The sequence below is a fragment of the Aythya ferina genome, assembly GCF_964211825.1.
Source record: "Aythya ferina genome assembly, chromosome: 4".
Taxonomy (NCBI): domain Eukaryota; kingdom Metazoa; phylum Chordata; class Aves; order Anseriformes; family Anatidae; genus Aythya; species Aythya ferina.
Window position 1 is genome coordinate 3,013,984 of NC_140300.1, and position 23,016 is coordinate 3,036,999.

A 23,016-nucleotide genomic window follows, 5' to 3' on the forward strand; every position below is an offset into this window, starting at 1 on the left:
ATATTCCCCAAATACTCTCCCAAATGTGACCTCTGTGCATTTTGCACTGGCTTTCAAGGGATTTCTGTCCCATGACCTTGTCAAGCATCCCCTCAGACCCTGGTACCCGCTGAGCATCAGCTGCATCCCATGGCAGGGAGTTCCCCAGGCTACCACAGCACGGGAAGGATTTTCTTCCCTTTTTTTTTCCCCCGATTTCTTCCTTTACCTGGCTCCTGATGGGTTTTGGCTGCAGGCTTCTCCTTCCCACCCCAAAAAGGAGGCAGGGATGGACTTCTGCCTGTCCTCCTCCCGACTGCGAGCCGTCTGAAGCGGTGCCCCAGAGCCAGCAGCGCTCTTGTAAAGCCTCCCCGAGTGATTTGTCAGCGCGGATTCAGTTAAAAACCTACAGAGGAAAGCTGCTGAAAGTACAGCTGGGGTTTGCTCCTGCTGGCAGCAGCACAGGTGAGACGAGCGGCGTGGGATTGCTGTCGTCTGCTCGCAGCCCAGACAAATTAATAGGGGATGGATTCCGCCCCGAATATAGGATGTGCGAGCTCCTGACACGTGCCAGACTCCTCTGGAGCGATTTTTGCAGGAGTTTCCCATCTTATATTCACATCCGAGGCATCACAATAAAAGCTGAGGCATGAATGCCTCAGGAGGAGGGCAATATATGACCAGTGCTTGGGGTCTGGGGCATCATTCCCCGCTTTCTCCCTTTTCCGATGATCCCCCAGGGGCAACCAGCAGCCCGTGGTGGGGCGTCCCAAGGGCTGTTTGCTTTCAGGGTTATCTGCAGGGTTAATTCACCCCCGCTCTCGTAAAGTCATCCGAAGCATTTTCTCGGGGCTGTAACTAAATGAGCGAGCAAAGAGAAAAAGAAACGTGAGCAGGGACAGGGCACGAGGGCGAGGCAGGCTGGTTTTTCTCCCTGTAGGTACAGGAACAGGGCCGTCGCCCAGGTCTCTGCGTCTTCCAGGTGGCAAATTGCAGAATTGGAAGGGAGCAGCCCCAGCCTAGGAGCCCAGGGTGGATTTGTCTCCATCCGAGGATGGTGTTGGGAACAACCCGGGGTTAGAGGGATGCACCGTGATGCTGGAGGAGCCTCTTTGGGGAGATTCGTGTAAAATTTGTTGTGTTTGCAGCCGACCTGCTGGTACTTTCTGGTACTCTTGGTGCGTTTCTGAGCAAATGAAAAATGGGGAGGAAACCAGAGCTGCAGCTGGCCTGTGCCTCACTTGTTCCTCCTTCCCTGCCCCAAAACTTGCTGCCTTGTCCTTCGTGCTGCCGGTCCCAGCAATGGGTAGCCCTGTCCTATGCTGTTCCTGGCTGCTTCGCACCCAACTGCTGCACAAGCAAGAGACAGAGCATGAAAAGGCCTCCATCAAACCAAGTCATTTGCAACCTCTGTAGCTCTTTCAAAGCCCCGTTTTCCTTTTGCAGCGGACGTGGAGGGAAGGGAGAAGTGTTCAAAGCCAGGAGCCGGTTCTGAAGTCCAAAGCCGGGCAAGCAAAAGGGTTTGTTTAATGAGACAGAGAGCTCAGCAACCCACGAGAGCAACACCTCCCTGCAAATCAGGTCATTTACTTAGCGAGCGAAAAATGGCTTCCCGAGGTCTGCAGCACAGAGGTGGAAATCAAAGAGCATTTGAAGGACTGAAAACCAGGCCCTGGCGTCGCCTCCCATCCCGCCAGGTCCCCAGCAGCCTGGCAGGCACCGAGGGAGGTGGTTAAAGCATTTCACCACCCCGTTCACGAGGATGACACTCCTCACGCAGCGCTTCAAAGCCTCAGAGCCTGTCTTTTCATGGGGACTCGGGTCAGGTGCCAGACGAAACTCCAAATTCTTTCCCAGATGGTTTAAAAAAAAAAGAACCCATATAGCTGTGTCTAGCTCTACAGCCAATGTATATGAAGTGATAAAACCCCTGGCACATATCTTGTGCGAGCTAATTATAGGATTTGGAAGCTAATGTGATAATATTTTCTGTAGACGTGTGGTGCAGATGTAATTACTTCTCCGGAGATGCCAACCACAGATGACGCAAGATGCCCTTATGTAATCTGCTGTTATTATGCAGTTATGGAAATCTTCCCTCTCTGGCCCGTCCCCTGCTTTCTCCTCAACACCTTCTTTTTTTTTTTTTTTTCACCTAAAAGTCTCTATGCATTATCCAGCAGGCAAGGGGTGAGGTCAACAGGGCAAGCAGTAAGCAAAAAAAGGGCATTTGGATAGAAAGCTGGCTCCTGGTGTCCCCACGCCTGTTGGGGAAGGAGCAGAAGGAGCTGGTGGCTCTGTGCCGGCCGTGCTGGCTCCACTGGGGCTGGGAGAAGCTCCCTGACCACCTGCCCGCCTGGAAGGGCTCACGTCAAAGCCAGGTCTCCCCCAGCCCTGGCATCTCCCGTGGTTTGGACGTCAGCAGACACAGGGCCACCATCTGCTCCACCAGCGTGCCGTGGAGGAGCACCAGCAGAGGGGAGCCTGCCAGAGCCTCCCTGGGATGGCAGCAGCCCCAGGAACCCACAGGGATGCCAAGGTTGTGATCGAAGGTGGCTTGAAGGTCTCCCAGGTGGCCCACAAAGTCACTTCGGACAAGGCAGAAGCGCTGCATGACCATGGGTCTCCAGCCAAAAATGCTTTCGGATTGGAGTGACAGGACCACACGTCTCCAGCCAAAAATGCTTTCAGACCGGAGTGATTTTTGCCTGTGCTTTTGTGCTTTTTTTTTTCATGCTTTATTTCTTCAAAACGCCTCTGTCCCACCGCCTTTCTCCTGTGGCAGCAGGGACATTGGTGCCTCCAGGACACAGCCTTCCTCTACCACCAACACACCTCGAAGGGGAAGCAGCCTCCCAAACCACCAGCAAACCCCACCTCGACTGCAAATATTCTGGAGGAAAGCTTGCTAAACATCCTGGAGGCAGGACACCGGGCACCCCGGCCCTTTTGGGGCCAAGAAATGGAGGCAGGGCAGGGCGCAGGGAGCCCAGACAGGGAAAATTGGCCACGGAGAGGCTTAAGGAAAAGAAATGAGAGCTGGGAGGGGAGACAAAACCACTGGTCCCCACTGGGGAAACTTGTTTCCAGTCACGGTCCGGTGCCAGCCACTGCAGGGGAATTTTTCTGTAGGGCAGGGAATAGCCACGGTGCTCTGAAGACAAAGAAGCCAGCCACGGGGAAGCCGGTGGGGGGGCGGTGTTTGTTGTCATTTATTAACCACAAACTGACTCCTGCAGGGCCTTCAGTCATGGGTTTAGGTGGCATTTTAGCTCCTACTCGTCCTCCCTCAGCCAAATCCCTCTTTGTGGGCCTCGGGGCGGACACAGGGCGGCTCGGTGCGGTGACATGGCGCCCAGGCCCGGCCCCATGGCCCTGACAGGAGCTCCTTTCACCAGGACCTCTTGCTTCTCCTCCTGCCAAAGCCGAGCAGCCCCCAACTCGTGTCCAAAGAGCTTTAGTAGGATGGGGATGAAGCAACTGGACAAGGATGGAGTGGGTGGGCCAGGCACCATAAATACACGCAATTTGTACCTGATGATGATTTTGCCCTAATCTCCTCTTTTGTGAGGCCAAAAAAGCCTTCCACCCTGAGCCAGGGGGGCTGGACCGAATCCCCAAATCCCAACATAGACAGAAACAGCACATTAGTGACCTTAGGTAGTGGAGATTTAGCAATTTATTTTGCTCCCATTAATTTTTACCAGGCCTGACCTGCTGCTTTGGGACTGAGAACAGGCCTGGGCAGCCTTTAGGAGGTTTGTTTCCTTTGTGCTGGGTAACCACTCGAGGCTGGGTGCTTAAATAAGCTTCTCAGGTCTCCAAATTAGCTGGAAAACCCGACAAAACCCCATTTTCTCCAGGCAGATTGACTACTGCTTGGCGGAGACCTTGTCACCATTGCCACTCCTGGGCTGTCCCGGCTGCTCAGCCGAGGCGTGAAGGACAGCATTGCTTGCCTGCACACTTCTTTTCAGCCCCTAAGCTTAAGATGAGGATCTTGGCCAGCTTTTATGTGGTTCGAGCATCCTGTGAGAGGATCAGGCTCTCCTTTCCCTACCAGAGATGTGTGTTTTTTGAAGGGCTGGTGAACAAAAAACCCCTCCGGTCTTTTCTTCCAGGAGCTGCAGGGAGGAAGGTGGCCATTTGATGTTCTTTTCTTCTGGCCTGCGAGCAGTTACGATGAGCAGGCACGGGATGGGGGTGCCATATGGCCAGGACAAGCTTTTGTGGAGCACCACGTGCTCCCCCCATGCGGCTCAGGCCTGACCTACATATACATAGCGTGGCCAAGCCACCACGCCGGAGCATCACGGCTTTCATCTCCCACAGCTGGAGATGCAGGAGCCTCCTCTGATTTACAGGAAAACCCGAGCTATGCACCGAGCTGGGGCTTGCCAGCACTGCTGAAGGTTTTTCTGCTCCGTCTTGATCCAGCACAGCCCTCTCAGGAAGAGACAGCTTATACCAGCAGGGCTGCTTCGGGCAGGAGAGGAAACCTTCTCTCTGGATGACAGGCACCAGAGTCTTTTGGCTTGTTCACGTTGCCTCCAGCTGAGCAGGCAGATGTGGTCGTGGGTTGGAGATGGAAAACGTCCCCCTTGTAACAAATGGCATCCACCCAGCTCTGCAGTGACCCCCCACCGGTCCTCGGCGGTGGCTTGGAGAAGGCCCTCTCCCATCCACGCCTCTGTGTGGGTATGGGGGAGCCTCGCACGGCCTCAATTTATTCACCTGAAGGAGCAGGAACAAGTCCTTGCAGCGGGGCAGGTGAACTTGCAGGTGCAGACAGGGCTTTCGCCGGTCTCTAGTAGTGCAAATAAACACTGGGCGTTCACAGGACATTGTTTTCCTAGGAATCCAGCCCAAGGGCTTTGGCCCAGGTTGAGCAGATTGCAGTAGTGGTGATTGTATCATTTATTTTTTATTTTTTTACCATTAAGGCTGCACTTTCTGGCATGGCACAGCCTTATCCCCCTGCCAGTAACACTCTGCCTGCTTGGCTCCAATTCCTGTGGTCCCTGCGAGACACCCACAAAAATCGGATGAAGCAGCGTCTCTCCAGAAACAAAGGGACGTCCTTGGATGCTCAACGCCCATGCAATAAATAGAGGGGAAGAGCTGCAAAGAAAGGCCACAGATTCAAGGAAGGCTTGCACCGAGGCACATCGAGGTGTCCACCAAGCTGCAGCCCGGCTGTAACTCACCCTGAGGACTGGAGTTACTGCACGAGATCTTCTTCCAGAGTGCAACCTGTTGGACATCAGCCTCTTACAAGTGCAGTCGGGTGCCAGCTGAGGTGGGAAGCTGGATTTAAGCTGTAGTGGTGCTGCTTGGAAAGCTCGGGAGGTCTCCAGCCCCACTCCACAGCCGCAGCAGGGCTGTCATCATCCCTATACCCACTTGACCTTGACATTGTCCACCAAGGCTTGAAGACACGAGCTGAAAGCATGTGCCAGAGCCTGGAGACCTTCATTTAGGATGTGTGGTTTCCTTTCTGCTCCTCAGGGCTTTGAAAATTTGGAAATGAGTCTGATGGAGGAGACTCATTTTCCCATTTCTGCCTTGCCACGTGCCCGAGCACATCGATGCTCCCTGCTGAGCCCAGGGGAAAAATCTTGGGTCAGTGACGTTCCTCCAGACCTCGCTGCTGCTGACGTTTTGCTCCCACTCTGGTCAGCAGAAAACCCTCAACCACTTCTGCAGCTGGGGACCTCGGAGTGCTTTGAGATCTTGAAATGACTCCAGAGGGAGTGAGATCACCCCGCCGGGGGAGCTGCTCCGAGCAAGCCGCTTGTGCGAGAAAAAGGAAAGCGAAAACAAAGGATCCGGGGAACAAAGCCTTGGGGTTGTAGTAGAGTTTGTTTTTCTTTGCCTCGAGAGGAAGAAGGCATTGAAAAGAAAGGGGGGGAGCAGAACTTTTCTTTCTGAAAAGTGATTTTTATTGTTTTCAAGGGAAGGAGAGAGAGTGTTGGGAAAGGAAAGGAAAGGAAAGGAAAGGAAAGGAAAGGAAAGGAAAGGAAAGGAAAGGAAAGGAAAGGAAAGGAAAGGAAAGGAAAGGAAAGGAAAGGAAAGGAAAGGAAAGGAAAGGAAAGGAAAGGAAAGGAAAGGAAAGGAAAGGAAAGGAAAGGAAAGGAAAGGAAAGGAAAGGAAAGGAAAGGAAAGGAAAGGGACAGAATTTACACAGAAATAATTCTCAAACAGGAGAATTTTTCTGCAGAAGAGAAAAAAATGGCTAGGGATCCCCAGGGCTGCCTGTACTCTGTCCCTACATCTTTCCGAGGTGCACGCCGTGCATCCTGCTGCTGGGAGCCTCCTCTAGTGCTGCCTGCGCTCCTTGGGAATCCTTGGGAGTCAAAGGGCGAAATTAAGAGCTCGAGCCTCTGTGGGGATCTGGTTCGGTCTAATTTGCTCCCCCATCGGCCTGCAGGGAGCTTGTGGAAACTGTGTGCCCGAAATGGGCTGAAAGCAGGCAGAATCTGCCAAAATCAGTGACTGGTGGGCAGCGGGAGCGCTTCGTGCCCCCTGCCACAGGGCTGCCCTTTCCATTGCCTCTGTGGGATGTGCAATGGGCTGCAGGGATCACATCCCAGCATAAAGCTTTTCTAATTATTATTATTTTTAATTCGTGCGTGACTTTATCAGAGAGTTTGGGGAGAAAACGCAGCCTCTCTGGGTGCCAGACTCTGCCTCCCTCGTGCGCTTCGGTGAGATTTAAAACCTGAATTAACCCAAATCTCAAAAAGCTGAGGCTGTTTCAACGCTCCCAGGCTGGAACCTCTCCCTGCGGTGGTCTCATTTCATCCACGCAGCAGGAAAGCATCAGCCCCAGGACGAGAAAGCCTCCGAAATCAGTCGGCAGAGCCAGCGGGCACCCCTCCAGAGCTCCCAGCAGCCAGCAGAACTGGGACCAGCGCCCTAAATGGTGCAGCAAGGCCCTGTTTGCACCCCAGGCACCTTTCCGTGGGAGATGCTGAGGTGCTGGGAGAGCTGCGGGGCCCTCCCTCAGTGCCAGCCTCTCGCTGCAAAGACGGAAAGAAAGAGTTAAGGCACGGCACGGGCTGCCGGAGGCCAATCAGGCAGAGCAAAGTGCGGCCGGGGTTGTTTACACCAGGTAGGATTTGGGAGTTTTGCCCGGGGCCCCGAGCAGGTGGATGATGGGCAGGGAGCCCGCAGCAGGACGGGGAGCGCAGGAGGACGGAGCCCCAGGCTCTCCAGGTAACCCCCAAGGGGTTTGGGGGGATTTTTGGGGGGCTTCTTTCCTTCTGTGTCCCCCTCTCGCAGCAGCTCGGGGTCTTTTGGGGCACTGGGACTGGCTGCAGGTGCTTTGTCTCCAAGCTGTGTTGGTGTGGGGTGGGAAATGGGGTTATTTTCTCCCCCTATAAACACCTCCCGGATCCAGCTGGCATCCACCAGCACCAGCACCTCTCTCCCCATAATTTAAAGGATACCAGCGGCCCCAAATCCCAAAGATTTGGGGTACCAGCAGGAAGCACGGCGGGGAGACAGGGGCACGTCCTGCGGGCAGGAATTGCTCCACGCCCTTGAAATTCCTGCGGGTGAGTTAATTATAAATCACGGCGTGGGCAATGGGATCCAGGCAGCATGGGGCCGGTTCGCAGCCTTTCCCCGTGGTCCTTTCCCCCCCTAAAACATGCTCGGGACACCACAAGGAGCCCGGGGATGCTCAGGGAGATGCAGGGGGTGTCCCATTGGGGACAGCCACCCCATACCCGCTGTCCCTATAGATTTGGCTGTGCCCTAGGGGCAGAGTAAAGCCCCTGGGTGCAAATGGGGCCAGCACGAGCAGCCCCGAGACAGCCCCAGGGAGGAAAACTGATAGCGAGGGGGAAGGTGGAGCAGGCTGCACTGCTCAGGCTTTGTCGGGGCAGAACAATGGGGCCTTTATTGAGGAAGGGAGGTGGTGGGGTTGGCATGCGGTGGTGACTGGTTGGTGTACGGGGTGCCTTGGGCAGCTGGGGGACAGGGAACTGGGATGTAGGACATGGGGTGGGACATTTTGGCACCCAAAGTGTCCCTTGTGTAGCTGGGGGGACAGGGAATTGGGATGTGGGACATGGGATGGGACATTTTGGTACCCAGTGTGTCCCTTGGACAGGGAACAGGGACATGGGGTGGGACATTTTGGCACCCAACATGTCCCTTGGGTAGCTGGGAGAGAGAGAACAGGGATGTGGGACATGGGGTGGGACATTTTGGCACCCAAAGTGTCCCTTGGGTAGGTTTGGCTGCAGGAAACTGGGACATGGGACATGGGATGGGACATTTTGGCACCCCAAGTGTCCCTTGGGCAGGGAACAGGGACACGGGACGGGACATTTGGGCACCCAACGTGTCCCTTGAGCAGCTGGGGGACAGAGAACAGGGACAGGGAGTGGGACAGGGGACAGGACGCTTGGTACCCACCGTGTCCTCACTGGTGGGACCTGTGGGGACATCCCAGGGGAGCGCTGCCACCCGCTCTGCCCCTCGGGTCCAGATGGGGATTTTGGAAGCTCCCACCCCGCCTGGGTCTTTTCATCTGGGCTCCTTTGTAGCAGGCTTATTATGTAAGGAGCTGATGAGGCCCCCCGTAATGAGAAAGTAGTTTCCCAGAATACAAAAGGCCGTAATTATCTCATTAGCAGGCGGAAAAGGGAAAGGAAATGCTTCTGAGCCGCTCGCTTTTATTTCCAGGGGGACTCCAGAAAGCTCAGCCCCCCAACACGGTGACCTGCCTGCCCCGACCCCGTGTCTGGGCAGGACGGGAAGGCAAAGCAGGGCCTCACAGCTCCTAAATTGCCCATCCCGAGGGGGCTGAGGGCTTTAAATCGGGGCCAGGAGCTCAGGGGATGCTGCGGGTCCCTGCGCAGACCCCTGGTGCTCCCAGCTGCCAGGATGAAGGTGATGCCACCTTCCCTTCTCCCGAACCCAAAGGAATCCCAAACCAAATCCTATCCACGCCTCGAGCAGGGGAAAAGGGAGCTCGGCATCCTCGGGAAGGTGTTTTCCTGGCGTTGTCTGGCCTCTGGGCATGGAAAAAGCTTCTGCAGGCAGGTCCGTGTCCAGCAGGACCCTCTTCTCCTGCGGTGCTGGAAGAAAAACTGGCGGCCACCAAGGCAACGTGAGAAGGACGAGGAAGAAAAAGGGGTGCTGAGGTCGGAGGGGAGCAGAGGTGCCCCTGCCGCCTGCAGCCACGCTTCTGGAGGTGCCCTCGGCCAGTTTGGGGTCGGGGAGAGGGCCCTGCCCATGCCAGGGGGGGAATTAGGTGGGTTTTGAGGTCCCTTCCAACCCAAAGCACCCCAATTCTGTGCATTGCTCCCCCCCCGGCGTGGCACGGTGCCTAGGTATGTGTCCCGAAGGCCTTTGTGACCAGAGTGTTAACAATTAACCCGCTGGGGCAGGAAGGGAGCCAGGCCTTCATAACCGAGGCTGAGTTAACCATTCAGCTGCTTATCCTCAGGCATTTTTTTCCTCTGGGTGTACCGGGAGGCGTTCGCCAGCTCCCTTGGATAAAGCCAAGCGTGCCGGCGCGGGAGCTGCTCCCCGGCTGGCTGTATTTATGGAAAAAGTCCCCAGAAAGCCACAAAAAAACTTGGTAAGAGGCAGCCACGGAGGGTTCACCCACCGCAGGCAAGGAAAAGGAAATCTCCCCCAAAATTTTCTGCATTAAAGGGTGGCACGAGGAGGTGGTGCGAGGTGGAGAAGGTCGGGGAGCTGCGTGCCCCCCTCCAGGCATGTGCTTTTCGCGCAGGTGCCTACCAGGAAGGCTGCTCTGCCTCGAGCCAGGCAGAGACAAAGAGAAAACCAAGCCTTTTTCAGCTTTTGTGAGCGCACAAATGCTCGGAAATGGGAAATTAGATCAGCGTTTGTGCTGGAAGGGTTCCCTTCAACCTCCTTTGTGCCTGCAGAAAGTCCCCTGCTTCGCTTCAGCTTCGGGGAGCAGGGGGAAGGGCAGAGCTGGGCGAGGGCACGAGTGGCCCTGGTGCCTCCAACGCCTGCTGCAGGTGGGATGTGACACCGGGAAGGATAAAACACCTGCAAAGGGCAGAGGATGGCGGCGTGCTTCCAAACCCAGAGCTCCCTTTGGCTTTCTGTCCGTCTGGGGCCTCTCCACACCTCCCCACTTCTCGCCTCGGGGGTCTCTTCCATTCCCAGCTGCGCTCGGAGGGGATTTCTCTTCACTTCTTCACCTAAAAAAGGGGGTTAAGGGGTGAAATGCTGGAAAAACCAAACCGTTTTGCCTCCCTGCTCCGTGCCGAGGAGATCTGGGGCGCACGGAGCTAACCGGGTTAAGGGAGCTCGGTTTCTGTTTCTCCCTGGGGGGCAGGTGAAAGTCAAACCTCTTTGCAAAGGAAAAAATAACAAAAAAAAAACAGCTCAGGAAGCCACAGGAGACAGGCTCCAGCCCTGCCAAAAAGCAGACGCCGATGCTCCAGCTTTAATTTGCTCATGCAGCCTCAGAAGAGCTGCGTCCCCGGCCAAAAATGTGATGTTACAGGTGCAGGGATATAAGGGCAAATATAAGGGCAGGGAGAACACCCCTGAGTGCCCAAAGGAGGAGAAATTGGGCACGGGGCCACCAGGAGACATGGATGGGGCTCGGGTTCCTCATCCAGAAGCCTTGTTGGTATTCCTCACCTCGGCCTCGCTCAAAACCCGATTTCACAGCTCACCTAAGGGATGAGGAGGGCAAAAACTGGCTAAGAACTGGGGCTGGCCAAAAGAAACTAAAGTGGGAGTTGCTGTTGCCCCCACCCCCCCAAAAAAAAAAAACAACACATCCCTTTTTGGCAAACGGAGCTGAACTGCCAGGGATCTGTTGGCACTTCTGGAATCTCCTTGAAAACATATTTGAAATGCCTGTCCGTATGCTCAGCTTATCAGATCCTGGGTTTACAGTAAACACGAGCTAATAGCCAACGTTTTCAGACTATTTTCTTGGATGGTTTCCAGCTAAAAGGGGAAAGAAAAAAAAAAAAGCCAAAAAAAAAAAGGTCCATTTTCAGATTTTATCCCTGTGGAGCAGTTTGGATCCCGCATCGTGAGACCAGCCCCGGGATGCTCAGGCCACATTTGGGACAGGGCAGAGCTCTACAAGATCGGGGCACTGGAAAAGGGGAGTTTTTTTAAAAAAATCCCTGTTTTAACCTTTTTTTTTTAAAGAAAAACCTCATGAGATAACACATCAGAGGGGAAGAAGGAAGGGAAATCCTAGAGACACCTTCACCTCCTGCATGATCCCCACGCTCTGCTCCAGCTCAGCTCAACGCCGAGCAGCTTCCCCACAACTTTTTGTCTTATGGGATCATCCCACCTCTGCTGTTTTGGGAAAACCTATTGGTTTTTGTTGTATTTTTCTGTAACTTTCAGAATGGATTTCAAGAAGGGGCCTGATTTGTGTAGGAAGTGATGAATTGTACCTTGCCTCTGCACCGGTAGCTGTGGACCTTGACCACGGCCGTTGTTAATGAGTTCAGCCCGCTGTTAATGAGTTCAGCCCGTTGTTAATGAGTTCAGCCCCAGTGCAACCACCGGTACTCGGGGAATTTCCCCCAAACACAGATGTTTCAGGGGTTCACAGCACTTGGTCCCCTATAAAGCCAGGACTGAAGTCACAGGACTGGAGTTTGAGGCCGAGATGGAGCTGGGGAGAGCCCCCAGTCACGTGAGGACTGGTCCCAGTGGAAGAGGAAAGGAAATCTGTGGTTAGGACCAGGAGAAAACCAGACATTATAACCACTGCCTGCACGTTCCCCACTTCCCATGTTCTAGTTTTGGCCAGCGCAAGGCACAGCCTAGTTAGAATAAAAGAATAAAATGCAGTAGGGGAATAAATCTTTGCAAGAAAGCTTAGAATGGCACCTGGAGGAGAATATTTTGTTTAAAAGGGAGCTGTGCAGCTCCACGGGGTGGGGAGAAATGGCAAATGTGTTGGTTGGGCCCTGCTGAACCATCCCCACTGGAGGGAGCAACGGTGTCTGGGCCTACAGATGGACCCTGGCTGGACACCTGCCTTACCAAGTCGTTCAAACCATGGAAAAATGTCAAAAATAAGTTGCAAACAGGCGGGTGCAGAGCTGTGCTGGCTCTAACCCCCACAACCCCTCCCCTGAAAGCACCAACCCCCGGTTGAGGCGTAAGAGCAGCTTTTTCGCGCTGCCACGAGCGGGATTTGGGTCCCGGAGAGGAGGACACCCCAACATCTGCTCTTTCCCTTGCCCCGAGACTTACTTCAGAGGGTTAAAAGGCACCTTTCGCACCTTTACTAGCTCTTTACTTCTTTTTTTTTTCCCCCAGTGCCACTGACCTGTGCCTCCGCCTCGCCACTGCGCTGCCATGGCCACGCTAGAGGCACTGCCCATCCTCAGTGACCCGACGCACCCCAGCCCGGAGAATTTGCACAGTTTCTCTCCCCGGCCGTCCCAGCCCTTCTCACGAAGCACCATGGGCAGCGTGGGCAGCGGGGTGGCCAACGAGCAGGAGTTTGCCATGAAGAGCGTGGGGACCCGCACGCAGAGCGGCGGGCGGCCGGCGGAAAGCTCCCGCAACGGGTACCCCGGCCGGGAGCTCTCCAACCGCTACTCGGGCGAGGAGAAGGCGTACAAGTCAGAGAAGGTCTCCAACGCCCTCTACATCAACGGCGACCTGCGCAAGAGCGAGAAGGTGAAGGTGGACATCTGCGGGAACGTGGCCGCCAACAACGAGAAGAACTTGCCGCCTCCTCCCCAGTACCGAGAGCCCGGCAACCCACCAAAGATATTGCCAATCTCCGGCAAGCTGGAGCAGGTGAGAAGCTCCCCCCCGGAGCAGCCGGGTGGACCTGGCACGTCTCGAAAAGCGTTGGTGAGGAAGGTCGGGCTGTGGTGTCAGCCTGACACCCTGCAAGTCTTACCGTGCGGATATTTTAATGTTTATTGGCAGATAATATCACGGTTTCTTTCGTGGGGGACGGGAGCTCTTGAGGAAGCCAAGAGCATGGTGATGAGTCTTTCACGCTTCCAGCTCGTCTAAGTCTTTCAAAGCGATGCTTCCAGTTCATCTCAGGCTGCGTTGAAGTCATCCAACCTCCCCAAAATGCTGTGCCTACCTCTCCTGTTGACGGGGAGAGAGCTGGAGTTGGCTCTGGTTTTGGTAGGCCCAGCATCTGAGTCACGCTTTTATGTTTTGGGCCATTTATGGACAAAACAGAAATGTTTTTGTCCATACAAAAAAAAACATTTTTATGTGTTTATGTTACAGCCCACTGCCACAAAAAGGTGTCACTCGAGAGAATTTTCAAGCCCCAACTCCCCCTGGTGAGGGGCGATCTGACAAGGTTGCAAACTACCCCTGTAAACGTTGTCACCCACCCAAGCGCAGCCCTCACAGCTCACATCAGCCCTCACGGCTCGTATCAGCTTGGAGGAGCAAACACCCAGGCCTGAAGGAGCCCCAGAGCCTACCATGGTTGATGCACCCCGCTGCTCTGCTCCAGAAAACCCCATAATTCGTGTCCCAGGGAGGCTGCCAGCAGCAGTATTATTTCTGCAGCGTTTGGTGGCCCTGTCTCCTGGGCCATTAACCCGGTGGCCCCCGTAGTCCGTCTCGATTTTTGGTCTCCAGCCTTGCGTGTTGACCAGGATTCATTCCCGCTGTTTCTCCTGGAAGGCATTTTCAACAGATCTCTGCTAATACAAGGTTCATTTTCACCCGATGCCCACTCCCCAGCTGGGGACGCTCAGTCCCCTATTGAGGTCAATTTTGTTTCGGTAGGCGCATTCATGGGGAGAGGAATGTGCAAGACTTCAGAGGTTTTAAAATCCCTTCTAAATCCTTTGCAGCCACAGCTGATTCTCCCCCAGCACTGTGTCTGGCTGCTGGAAACACCAAATTTGAAATAAAGAGCAGCCTCAGCGTGTTACTTGCCCGGCAATGGCTGTGGCCACGGCTCCCTACTCCTGTCCACACAGTATTCTAGGAAAAATCATGCAGATTTGGGGCACGTCAAGATTTATTTATTTATTCCCAACTGGGGCAAGGGAAAATAAAGTGTTAACCTACAAGTTAACTCACGGGTCCCCTGTGTTAAATCCCAAATAGCCCCGGGGGGTATTAAGGCTGAGGAATACGGAGCTGGCTGGAAATGGCTCAGCTCCAGCAGCCCGGCCTGTGCTGATGTCTCTTTTGTCTGTCGTTACCGAAGTTCCTGCTGTCTTTGATGCGTGGTCCTTTTTCCTTTTGCAGAGCAATGAGCCCTTAGTTAGACCCTCAGCCTTTAAACCCGTAGTCCCTAAAAACTTCCATTCCATGCAGAACCTCTGCCCGCCGCAGAGCAACGGGGTGACAGAGAACAGAAAGAGCTTGAACCACGCCAACAGCAATAGCCCGTCCGCCCCCAAAAGTGGACTCGACAAGCCCGGCCTTAACAGGACTACAAACCAAGTGGGAGGCCTTTCGGATTCGGGCCGTAACTCGTTAACCAGCCTGCCCACCTACGGGACGGGCTACAGCCAGCACGTGGGCCCGATGAGCGCCTCGACCAGCCACATCAACCGCATCGGCACCACCTACGTGGACAAGACCATCGTGGGATACAACGGGATATCTACCTCAGACAGCGGGCGCTCGTCGAGCAAGAGCACCTCCTCGTTCAACAGACTGAACCATCTCAACGAAACGATGCCTTTCCACTCGCCTTCCACGGACGATATCATCCAAGACCTGGAAGACCGGCTGTGGGAGAAGGAGCAGGAGGTCCTGCAGATGAGGAGGAACTTGGACAAGAGCGAGGCAGCCATCTTCCAGGTGTTCGAGGAGAAGCAGAAGATCTGGGAGAGGGAGATGGAGGACCTGAGGCAAAACTACGCCAACAAACTGCAGCAGGTCTCCAAAAAGGCGCAGCGGGCTCAGCAGGCCTTGCAGCTCCAGATCTTCAAGCTGCAGCAGGAGAAAAAAAAACTCCAGGACGACATGGGGCAGCTCCTCCAACAGCGCGAGGAGCTGGAGAAGAAATTTGTGGCTTTCAAGAAGGAGCAGGCTGAGTTTCTCCCAAAGATTGAGGAGACCAAGTGGGAGGTAAGTGGACCTGGGAGAGGTTTTCTTGGAGGGCTCTGATGACCCAAAACACCTCCATTTGCCCCAAATGCACCCCACAGACGAAGGCTGTGGGTCGGTGGCCTACAGAAAACACGACACTTCGGTCACCTCTACGTTCGTCTGAGCTCCAAACCTGTGGTTTTCAATTAAACTGAGTATTTTTGGTGCGTGCACATCCTGTGCTGGTTAATAATTAGGCTTCACGGCCAGGTCACTTCCATGTGGGACATCCCAACACAATTTCAGTGAATGCAGGTCTCCCCGTGCAGCTCTTTGTGCCTCTCCAAATTGGGTCTAAGCCTATTTTAATTAAATTCTTCTAACGTCTGCGTTTGGACAAACCTTGAAACCGCTTTTCAAATATTTGATTTATTTTTTTTTCTTACTTAAGATATAAAGCAAGTGAGCTAAGAGTGATACCGATAGCCAAGTTTACCTCATGCTTTCCATTGTAACGCGCTGTTTTCAGTTGCTAATAAGTTTATCTCCCTCAAAAGGCTGAAAGGCAAATTCCTCTTTCTAGGTCTCGCCTATTTTTTTTTCTTCTGTTTCTATTTTTAGAACGTTTTTTATCAAACTCTGTTTGTATAGCCAGTGCTAACATGTTTTTTTTTTCAGCTTGATCATGTGAAGAATTTTAATCCTTCCACAGACTGGCTAGAAACTTTAAATTTATTAAGGCTGCACGGGCGAAAAGTAGCTCTCGAATCAAGAAGCCCCTATTCTGCTAATCCTGATGGAAAATCAATGAAACTGGGATTAATTAGGCTCTGAAACGTGCTATTTGCAGATGTTTGGCTGAGCTTATTAGAGGCTTGCTGTAAAATCTCGGCGAGTTGCCTCCCGGAGAAAGCGGGGTGCATTGCCCCTCTGTTGGCCAGCTGCTCTGCCCAGGTCTCTTTGTGCCTTCCCACAAGTTGGGTCTGGAAAATTCCCTGATTTTACACTGCTAAAACCAAAAATGGGCTTTCGATTATTTCTTATAAGGAGGCAGGATTCAGCTGGTGGATCAAGACCCCTAAAATCTGTAGACGCCTAAACTTGGCTGCGCTGCTCCCCGTGCTCTGCAGACTGTGTTGCCCAGATCTGCAAAACTCACACATACAGACCTAAATTTAAGCGTTTTAATCTGACAATTGAGTCTTTCCCAAGCCGTCCTTCATCGTGTGTTTCTCTGTCTTTTGGGAGAAGCCAGCCCGCGGAGAGCACTTTGAGTAAATCCACGGTTGGGCTTGTGCAGCTTTTCAGCAAGGCATTAACGACGTGGCTGTAATTACAGCCCAAGCAGCACGATGTCGTTCTGCATCTGCTGCAGACAAGTGCTGGCGGGGATGTGGGAGCTCATTTAGCTCCGGGAGCTCCAGGAGAGCCGGTGCTGGTGCTTGTAGGTACCTCTCCTGGCTCTTCAGCTGCTCGTGGTGGGCACTGGGCCATCCTGATTGCTGAGTTTCAAGGTTTTGCTCAACGTTATGCACTATGATGCACTTTTAGAGTTCCCTTCCAACATCTCAGTCCACATTTGGTGGACTAAGCAGAACTAGGGGAGCGTCATAGTGAACTGTGCCACCTCCACAACGCATTTACACGCTGCAGCAAGGGTATTTCCACGGGGCATTTACCCAGGACTCCTGTGGCTTGTGGTTAGGTGAGGATGATGAATGAAGGGAGAGAAACACCAGCACTCACCCCAGCTCTTTGGTTAGCTCCCTCTGGGAACAGCACCAGGTCCCCGAGAGCCAAATCTCCCCCACAAACATAGGGCCAACCTCTAGGACTTTGGTTTGGGTCCCGGTGAGGGCTGGAGCTTGGTGTTGGAGCAGTTGCTGGCCGTCCTCTCTGCTACCTGAGCCTCTTGCCAACACGAGGTCGTGCAGGGGGTGGTGGCTCCTCGCTGCTTTCCTTTTCCCTCACGGCTTTTCTCCCTGCAGGTGTGCCAGAAGGCGGGGGAGATCTCCCTGCTCAAGCAGCAGCTGAAGGATTCCCAGGCAGACGTCTCCCAGAAGCTGAACGAGATCGTGGGGCTGCGGACGCAGCTCAAGGAAGGCAAGAACTTCCTGCGGGAGAAAGAGGAGCAGATCCTCACCCTGAAGGACTCCTACAGCTCCAAGAGCGTCAACCTTGAGATCTGCGAGAGCGAGCTGCAGCGCAAGATGAGCGAGGTGCAGGTGCTGAGGGAAAAACTGAACCACTGTGAGATGGAGGTCTCCGGACTCAAGCGGACGCTTGCCAGCATGGCACCTCCGGCGGGGTCTTTCGGAGGGGAGCTGGCGGAGAAGCTGCGGGACCCCCTGGCCTGCGAGAGCGACGAAGCCAAAATGCAGAGGCAGAGCGAGGACAGCGTGGGCGCGCTGCGGAAGGAGGTGGAGAGGCTGCAGACGGAGCTGAAGCTGGAGCGGCAGCAGCGGGAGCAGCAGGTGCTGGACTTCGAGGAGGAGCGGCGCACGTGGCAGGAAGAGAAGGAGAAGGTCATCAAGTACCAGAAGCAGCTGCAGCTCAACTACGTGGAGATGTACCAGAAGAACCAGCTCCTGGAGCACAAGGTGAACGAGATGAACACGAAGGCCACCAGCCCCCCGCACACCGAGGAGAAAAAACCGTGGACTCCCTCCAGACTCGAGCGAATAGAGTCCACCGAGATCTGAGGTGGGACCGAGACGATGCCCAGGTTTTGTTATTATTTTATTTTATTTTTTTTAACTGCTGTGCATGTACTACCTACTCAAGCCAGTGATCTTCCGAAGGATAACTCGATACCGTCGGAGCGGCGTGAGTCCGCCCACGCCGAGCTCCCTCACCCTTCCTCTGTTCTTCTGTGCTCTGTAGGTAAACTAACTGTGGATGTGTGTTGGTTTTCGATCGATAATGCGACATCTTTCGTTTGGTTTGGGTTTTTTTTGTTTGTTTGTTGTTTTTTTTTTTCCTAGTACAGCTGGTGAGGGTCAGTTGGCTCTTTCATAATCTGCCGTGACTGTTACTTTGCTAGAGGCTGCCATCCCCTCTCCTGCAATTCACAAAATTGGTCGGTTGTTTTGGAGGGCTGCGTTTGGTTCCTTTGGTTTTCGAAGCATTTTATATGCAGCAAAACAGTTCAAAGTGGCAGGTTGTTGTGTTTTTTTGTTTTTTTGTGTTTTTTTTTCAGGGCAATTTTAGCCACATTGGCTAACGGAGCAAAGCTCTCGGGCTCCTGAGCAAACTCACTGTTCCGCGTCAAGTATCTCGTCTAGACAATGGTCTTCGTGAAGTCAGGAGGAGACTGGCCCCTGATTTCAGTGAAACCAGACATCTCTCTGCCCGGTGACTCCCTCCTGCAGCCCGTGGCTACCAGGGCTTTAGGAGGTTAGGATGTCCTGGAGCACCAGGACGAGCCTGTCCTGGTAACAGAAGCCACCGAGGGATGGTTGCCCAGCAGGAGCTTCTGTCGACACATGCTGCGTTTTCATTTCCTTGTCTCTTCCTTCTGCATTTCTGCTTCACCTCCTGGGTCGTGACCAGCCCTGGGAGCAGAAAAACCCTCCCACCTCTGCCTTGATCCCCCCTGTTCTTACCTATATCCAAGCTGGCTACAGCAAGAAGAAAAAAAAAAACCTTGAGATCTTGAGATCTAAGCCAGTTCCCCTTCTCAAGAGCCCTCTTAGTCCCCACAATCAGTGGAACGAGGTTTGGGGAAGCCTCCAACCCCGTGGGATGTTTATGCAAGCAGAAGCTTTAGCAGCTTGCCCAGCAATTTGTACAAACCCATCCCCAAACGAGAGATGCTTCAGTGCATTCTCTCCGCCCAGGGTGTTGTTACACAAGGCGATGCTTCAGGTCGTGCAGGTGCTTGTGCCCTGGCTGAAAAATAACCAAATCCCACGTGCACGCTCCCTGAAAACGATGCGGGCATCAAACACCAGCATTCAGCTTTAAAATTGGGGGCGAAACAGGCCTGGTTCTCCCTTGCACGGATGCTTTTTTAACAAAATGCTGCGCTGGGGGGATTTGTGCTGACTGGGCAGCAGCCAGGGGATCGGTGCAAGCGGGAATTTGGGCTCTTTGCCCTGGAGAGCAGCTAGAACAAAGCCAGAATTAGCATCTCGGGACGCTCTTCACCTTCCAAGTTCCCTTCTCTCTCCTCTCCCCATCACCAGATCTGACCTGGGGGGGATCAGACAGCGCCGCGGGGAGCTCCAGGCTGGCCAAAGAGGCCGAGCAGGAGAAAGGAGACTCCAGTCGGTCCCACCAACCTCCAGCCAAGCTCAACAGACAACATTTTGGGGAGGAACTGCTGGTAGCTGGCGGGGATCCCTGGAGCTGCAGCAAATAAGTGATGTGGGAGGAGATCGGGGCATTTCCAGACCCTGGTGGAGGGCACCTGAGTTCTCCCACGGCTTCTGCCTGTGCCTCGGGAGCTGAAGGAGGAAAATTGGTGCCAGCCAGCAGCAGGCAGTGCCATGCTGAGGGCAGGGATGGGATGGGCAAGCAAGGACCTGGCAGAAGGTCGTTGGAGTCGAACGGGGAAGGTCCTCAGCCCCCAGCCCAGCCCTGCTCTTTGCTTCAGCATTTCAGAGCCCAAAACCCCGGTCAGGGGTCTGAGAGGCACAGCTCTGGGCAGGCAGATCCCAGGGCTTCCTCCGCTCCACACAGCGGGCTTCTAGATGGGGCCGACCACCCCACGGGGTCGGCGTTGGGGATGTGGTGTCTGGTGCTGCTTTCTGTGCCTCTCTTTGGAGAAACCTGCGCTGTCTTCCAGCCCCAAGCAGCTGAGGGGGAGCTGTGCTTGTCAAGGGCTTTGCAGCCCTTGGGCAAAAGGGTGAAGCATTGAGAAATTGTGAGGTGCTTTGTTCTGGGTGCCTGTTGCGGGATGATTTTGAGGCCACCACACAAAAAGCAAGCAGACCATCAGCAGCGAGAGCCCAGGCTACGAGATGGGCTTCTTTCAGTGACCGTCCCACCTCTGCCCCTCCTAGCTCTCCAAAAATCCGCGGGCAGGAGGAGCAGGGGCTTGCCTGCCCTCCCCACACACCCAGATCCCAGCAGCAGCAGTCAGCCAAGCCCTGCAGCGCGTCAGGTTTGCTCTGACAGCTTTTTTTCCCAGATCTTTTTCCTTTTTTTTGCAGTGGTGCCAGGAATGAGTGCGTCCTGATAGACCCAGCGAAACCTGCAGGCGTCGGGTTTGGCTGACTGCTGAACAGCCCAATGCCAGGCTGGCATTTTTAATTCAGAGAATGGCCGAGGAGGCTCATGTCGTGTCCTTCCATGGGGTTAATAAAATCTTTCTGTCCCGTGAAACTCACTGGGGGCTTGGCCACATCCCAGCTGTCCTCTCCACCTCTGCTCATCCAGCCCCGGAGCTGAGGGGATTCTGCTCCTGGCTGAGATGTAATTCTGCAAGTTCTGCTGCTGCCCTCAAAGCCTCGCACGTCTTTAGGGCCAGATGTGCTGGGATCCACGGGGTTGGGGCCAATATGACCCGAGACCTGTGGAAGAGAGAGCGATGGGAAGACCTGGAGCACCTCTGTGTGTGCTCGACGCCACCCCCGAGCCCTGCCCGCGGGCAGGACCAACCCACCCCACTCCTGCCCTTCGCTGTGGCACTTTACAGCTCGCTCCAGCACGACCAAAGATCTCCAAAAGGCTCTGGACTGCGTGCCTGGAGCTGCCTCCCTTCCTTTTCACCAAGTTTCCCTGCTGGAGATCTGCTCCCCACGTTGCCCGCATCCTTCCTGTCCCTCTGCATCAGCTCTCAAGCCTCTTGCTTCTTGTTGGAGGACATCCCCACGGCCTGCAATCCCTTGAGATCGCCGTGTGGGGCTTCACACCGTCATAAATACACCCAGACAGCTGCTGGGGGGGGTTCCCAGCCCTTCTACCCCTGCAAAAACAGGGGTGTGAGGGCTGGGATTGTCCCTGCTCACACAGCTCCCGTGCCTCCTGGTCCCTGCGGGGCACTGAGGCGTTGGGATCGCATCCAGCTGGTTTCAGGCTTCCCAATAGGATGCAGCCGTCAGCAAAACCAGAGCTGAGCCTCTGCACTTTCGGGATAAGCTTCTTCCTAGGTTCACCCAACGAAGGGGATCGCGTCGGATCTGGAGCAACCCCCGGCACGCAGGGTTGTGCGTTCGGGGCTCTCCTCCAGATCTGTTTTCTCAGGCAGAAAGCCTCTGCTTTCTGTCACGAAGCAATAGGTTTTTCTAGCGAGATTTAAAAGGGACTTCCCAACTCCAATGCCTGCAGGCAAGCCAACGTTGCTTTGAATACCTTCCTAACTCTGGCTCTGGGCTCTCCTCTGTCAGAAAGGGACGTGAGGCCAGCTCTGGCTCCGAATAACCACCAACGATTTGAGTTTGGTGGTGCCCATGTGTCCAGAGAGCCTGGAGGTGCCCAGGTGCAGCATGCAGGCAGTCTGTGTCCCCGGGACGTGTGCTCCATCCTCCTTTGGTGCCCATCCCGGGACTGTCACTGCCTGCCCGCAGTGGGTCTCCTCCACCAGCTCACTGCCACCGGGTCCCCAGGGGTGCCTGAGCTCGTAAAGTCCCATTTGGTGACAGCCAGGCACCCACGGGAGACCGAGGAGCCCTCCTGGAGGAGAAGGTGCCCGTGGTGGCACGTGGGTGCCCTTCCAGTGGCCGAAGGGAACAAATGTGCCCAGAGGGAGCTCCATGACCGGTGCCAAAATGCTGCACAACCCCAGACGCGTCTATGCAGTCTTTTTCCACGCAGTGGAGTCCCTGCAGAGCCCGGCCCAGGGCTAGGTCTCCTCCGAGGTGTCTTTGTTTGCACTCATTCGGACCTGGTAAATGCTGTGAGCTGAGAGGCAGCCTGTCCTGACCTTCTCTCGGCCTTCGCCTTGCACTGGGCAGGATGGTTGTGAGGGTTCCCTCATCTGAAATAAATGCACGTTGCTTCGTCACCCGTCTCCACGTCTCTTCTCCAGCCCATCAGTACGCCCCAAAACCCAGCTCCCTGATGGAGGGACGTCAGGTTGGGCCAGCTGGCGCCCCGAGCAAGCCCGTTGTCTGATCTCACCAGCAATAAAAGCCCCGCAGGGGAGCAGCCAGAGCTTTCTAGGCTCTGTGTGTTTGTAGGATATCCACATCAGACCCCTTCGTCCAACATTTTGGACCCGCCTGACTGTAAATTCGACCCCAGGCTCGTGCTTTCTCTCCTCTGTTTGTTTCTTGAAGCCTCGGTCTCTCTCTCTTCTCTCTCTGCTCTTACTGTGAATTCAAACCAGAAGTGTTCTGAACTCGACTCTGTTACTGTTCGTTCTGCGTTGACTGTTGCTGGTTCTCCGAACTGCGTTTAACGAGACTTTGGAAAAAAAAAAAAAAAAAGAAAAGAAAATTAAAAAAAAAAAAAGAAGAAAAAAAATTATATATATCTATATAAATATACTTTAAAAAAAATAAAAAATAAAATATTTAAAAAAAGAACTCCATAAGGTTGGGTGTGTCTCCTGTCCACCAGTCACTTTCAAACACTGTTGTCTCGACCTGGCCTCTGGTCGGTGTATTTAACAAAAAGAGGTCGAAAAATAAAGAGAGAAAATGCAGCATTCTGGGATTTTTGTACAGCAAAGGTGTATCCGTTTAGGGAATTCTTGTTACAACTCTACCACATTTCACAATCTACTGCTAGTCTGTTGTATGTTTCCATGGGGTTATAAAGATGTGAAGAGCTACTGCCTTCGCGATTTTCTACGGTGAATATATATATAGATATCTGTACAGAGGTATGTATATATATAAATATATATGAAGATCTATATGTATACGTATCTCTCACTCTCCTATCTCTATCTTGACTGTGAAGGATTTTTATTGGGCAAAATAAAACGGAGAAAGGCCCCTTTTAAAAACCTGACTGCGTGCTTGCCTGGTTGTGTTGCGTGAGGGTGGGAGAAGGAGGAAAACTACCGGGGATTTCGGGAGGGACACGGGGAATGGTGCTGGAGATGGCCCCATGAGGGAAACCCACATC

General features: G+C 54.0%; 1 protein-coding gene and 1 long non-coding RNA gene across 6 annotated transcripts; one reads left to right on the forward strand and one right to left on the reverse strand.

The window, feature by feature from the left end:
• Positions 1-4,887: 4,887 nt before the first annotated feature.
• Positions 4,888-6,094, reverse strand: LOC311436067. The gene is made up of 2 exons (XR_014692586.1): positions 5,187-6,094; positions 4,888-5,100 (listed from the first exon to the last, which is right to left on the reverse strand). It is a non-coding gene; the product is annotated as an uncharacterized lncRNA (long non-coding RNA).
• Positions 6,095-6,154: 60 nt separating this feature from the next.
• Positions 6,155-22,899, forward strand: LZTS3 (leucine zipper tumor suppressor family member 3). 5 transcript variants are annotated; one of them, XR_014692584.1, is made up of 8 exons: positions 6,160-7,197; positions 12,280-12,768; positions 14,206-15,036; positions 16,986-17,597; positions 17,782-17,876; positions 17,982-18,393; positions 19,185-19,679; positions 20,154-22,899. XR_014692584.1 is itself a non-coding variant. In XM_084517754.1 (5 exons), the coding sequence occupies exons 2-4, from the start codon at positions 12,319-12,321 to the stop codon at positions 17,697-17,699; spliced, it is 1,995 nt and encodes a 664-aa protein (XP_084373880.1). In that variant the 5' UTR covers positions 6,169-7,197; positions 12,280-12,318; the 3' UTR covers position 17,700; positions 17,782-22,899. The 5 variants fall into 5 exon arrangements, 3 of the variants coding, with proteins under 3 accessions (XP_084373882.1, XP_084373880.1, XP_084373881.1); XR_014692583.1 differs by having other exon boundaries at positions 19,185-22,899; XM_084517754.1 differs by having other exon boundaries at positions 6,169-7,197; positions 16,986-17,700; positions 17,782-22,899.
• The last annotated feature ends 117 nt before the right edge of the window (positions 22,900-23,016 follow it).